General features: G+C 37.9%; 1 protein-coding gene across 1 annotated transcript; it reads left to right on the top strand.

Annotated features, from left to right (window-relative positions):
* The first annotated feature begins 2,278 nt into the window (after positions 1-2,278).
* On the top strand, positions 2,279-3,226 carry LOC128626872 (olfactory receptor 4A5-like). Its single transcript, XM_053661944.1, has one exon. The coding sequence runs from the start codon at positions 2,279-2,281 to the stop codon at positions 3,224-3,226; it is 948 nt and encodes a 315-aa protein (XP_053517919.1).
* The last annotated feature ends 532 nt before the right edge of the window (positions 3,227-3,758 follow it).

Below are 3,758 nucleotides of genomic sequence, written 5' to 3'. Positions count from 1 at the left end.
TTGGGGTGCATAGGTTCTTTTGGATTGGTGTTTTAGGGTTCTTAGGGTATAATCCTAGTAGTGGAATTGCTGGGTTGAAAGGAAGATCCATTTTCAGTTTTCTTAGAGAAATCAATTAAAATTTTTTTTTGCTTTTCTTTATTAAGCTGTACTCTGTGTTTATTTCTAATGGCCTCTTAAGATGCCTCCTGAGTAAAGCCTGGAAGATTCCCGGGGATCAGTCTTCTAACATTTCCTCAAGAAAAAAAATTCTGAAGAAGATTTTTAAAAAAAGACTACTAATCTCACTTAATTATCATAATATTCTTATTACTTGTGGATATTATTTCTTAAGTATAATTTCTCATTCTTGATGCGATGATTTTTTCTTTTATTTTATTCTATTTAATTCTTTCTGTGATGTATGGATCCCAGTTTTTCCCCTGTTATTTACTTGTCTCTTGTCAAAATACATCAAAATACATTCTATTTCAAGTGAATACTAGTACTCATGTGTAATTAAATAGATAATTCTTGAGACATACTATCTTATTTTATGCCTAAATAAGGGTTTATGAATTATAATTTTCATTTTATTCTTGGCCTATGTCTATAATTATTACTACCTTGACAAGATCCAAATGATTCCTTGTGATAAATGTTGATAGTGATGCATTCAAGAACATTAATGAGAGCTATCATTTATTGAACCTTCCCCTGGGTGGCAGCCCGTATTCTAGGTGTTTACTTGTAATAAAACAACAACCTAAGAGGCAGGCTCTTTTGATATCCCCATTCTAAAAAGGATGAGACTGAGGCAGAGAAAGGCTTATTCCATTGCCTAAGGTCACATAGTAGTAAGTGGTGAAGCTGGGATTTCAACACAGACAATGCGTCTCCAGTGTCCATGCGATACATCACTGTGCTACACTCTCCCCAATAAGAATACACTGAATCGAATAACTTGTAATTGGTATTTGGTCTCTGTAATGATAAAGTGCCACTTACCACTGGGTAGCCTTTTTAAAGGAACAGTTATAGGCTTGGACATTTCTATTTTATTATAAAAATGGGAAAAAGTCAGTAGAATAGAATGTAAGATGGGGTTACACAAAGAGTGCCATGGAAGGTAAGACTGGACAAGGTTTCTGAGATTGTCTAGCTCTAGCCTTTTATCTTCCAATGAGGAAACTGAGACAGAGATGCAATTACATTTGGAAATGACTCAACCCTATGTGTTTTTACACTGACGTTGGGCTCTTCCCTCAAGTATCCTGAGTTTTGGAACCTGGGCACCAAAGCTCTATTTCTGAGCACTCTCAGTACCTTGGAGGAATCATAAATATAACCATGTCTCATTGTTTTCTACCTCTCTTTTCAGTGCCTATGTTTTCCTTCCTCAATACCCAGGTCACCCCAAGAGTTTTGAAAAAATAACACCCGCTGGTAATGTAAGAGTTCATGATAGTCACCAGGCAGTGAATTTCAAAAATATTTGGTGAAAATCTAAATAGTGTCTGTGTGTTAAGAGTTATAGGATAAAGAATGATTACATGGAGAGAATTACAACTTTAAAAAGCTGATAGTATTAAAAAAATAGAAAAATTCCTGACAGTCACAGAGTCCAACTGAGTAATTTCTTTAGGGAACAACATGCTAATAATGTCTTGGTTAGATGTACTCGTCTGTGAAAATTTAATGAGAGACCCATGAAGACTGAACATCTTTTGAGACATAAAGGACTGAATATTGCAAATTATCATAATAGTAAATTAGTTATTCCAAAAGAGATATTATTTTTGATGTGACATTAATTGTATTATAAAGTTCCTCACTCACCACAGATACTATCAACTCAGAGGACTGACATCATGCCATTTTATTTAGAGATTTTTTTTGCCACCACCAGAGAGTAAGCACACCAGCACACAGTGCTGGCTTGTATGCCGAGGACTGACAGTTTAACTAGGCTCTATTAAAGACACAACGGGCTCTGGGGTCTTTGATACTTTTCTCAGTGGACAATCCACTAAGACTGAGAGGGAGATCCACTGACTTGTAGCCCAAAGAACATCATCTGGGGAGAAAAACAATTGTCAAGGGAAGGTAGAATCGGCTATCAGGAAGAAGAAACTATCAATATTTATCAAGTGTTTATTGTGTGTAAGTCATTAGAAAATAAAATAATGAAGATATACTCCATGATATAATTGATGTATTCACAGTGTGTATTTGATTTCATTACAGGTCCCTTATCCTGACTTCTCTCATTCAGGAAACAGGCTTTAGAGAAGACTGAATGGGACATAGTAACAATGTGACAGAATTTGTCCTCCTGGGCCTCACTCAGGATCCTGGGGCCCAAAAGGCATTATTTGTCATATTTTTACTCACTTACATTGTGACAATGGTGGGCAACCTGCTCATTGTGGTGACTGTCCTTGCCAGCCCCTCTCTGGGCTCCCCCATGTACTTCTTCCTTATCTTTCTGTCGCTCATGGATGCAGCGTATTCCACTGTCATTTCACCCAAATTTTTTATAGACCTACTCTGTGGTCAAAAGACAATTTCCTTCTCAGCTTGCATGGGACAGCTCTTTCTGCGCCACCTTTTTGGAGGTGTTGAAGTCTTCCTTCTGGTGGCCATGGCCTATGATCGCTATGTGGCCATCTGTAAGCCACTGCACTACATAACCATCATGAATAGACATGTTTGCATCCTGTTGTTGTTGGGGGCCTGGGCTGGAGGATTTGGCCATTCTCTGGTCCAACTTCTCTTTGTGTACAACCTTCCCTTCTGTGGCCCCAATGTCATTGACCACTTTGTCTGTGACATGTACCCACTATTAGAACTCGCCTGCAGTGACACCTATGTCTTAGGCCTCACTATGGTTGCCAATGGTGGAGCAATATGTACAGTCATCTTTGTTTGTCTACTAACATCCTATGGAGTCATCCTAAGTTCCCTTAAAAGTCACAGTCAGGAAGGGAGGCGCAAAGCCCTGTCTACCTGTGGTTCCCACATCACGGTGGTTGTTCTCTTTTTTGTTCCCTGCATTTTTATGTATGTTAGACCCATTTCTAACTTCCCTGTTGATAAATTCATAAGTGTTGCTTATACTGTTATCACTCCCATGTTGAATCCTGTAATATACACTCTGAGAAATTCAGAAATGACAAATGCTATGAAAAAAGTTTGGTTTAAGAAGTTAGCTATGGACAGAATGAGAATGTGCCATTCATACTGAGCATGAGAATGTGTCATTCTATGTATACTTGTTACTAATTCTGAAGGAACAAACAGGCAGCGCATTCTAAGAATGGATAACAGTCAACTCAATGAGTTCTCTTAGAATGCTTTTCTTTATTCATACAAAGATATCAAAAGGTAGAACAAATTATTCTTTGTGGTTATAATCAATCTAATACTGAAATTCTGAAGGATGAATAGAAGGCACAAGTATTTTTCTTATTAGGAAAAATAAACTGCGTTCACATTGTAACTTTTCTTTTGTTTGGTTACAGTTGTCATGATTTTCCCCCATTTCTCTCCCCCTGCTCCCTACTACTGAACCCCACCTCCCACGATCAATGCCTCCACATTGTCCATGCCCATGTGTCCATTATTCTTGTTTCTTGGCTTGCCTCTTCAGCTTTCCCCAGCTAACTCTCATCCTGCTCTTCTGTGGTCACTGTTAACTTGGTCTCTATTGTTTATTTTAAAATGGGGCACTAGAAGAGTTCATTTTTCTTTGAAAAGTGAAAAATAAGCCACCTTTG

This window comes from Artibeus jamaicensis, unplaced genomic scaffold, assembly GCF_021234435.1.
Source record: "Artibeus jamaicensis isolate MK-2021 breed Jamaican fruit bat unplaced genomic scaffold, CSHL_Jam_final contig_1022, whole genome shotgun sequence".
Classification (NCBI taxonomy): Eukaryota; Metazoa; Chordata; class Mammalia; order Chiroptera; family Phyllostomidae; genus Artibeus; species Artibeus jamaicensis.
Note: the sequence above shows the minus strand (reverse complement) of the source record. Positions and strands in the feature narration are given on the sequence as shown.

What these genes read in the sequence shown, in the direction of transcription:
- LOC128626872 (XM_053661944.1), top strand. Translation starts at nt 2,279, where the DNA reads ATGGGACATAGTAACAATGTGACAGAATTTGTCCTCCTGGGCCTCACT.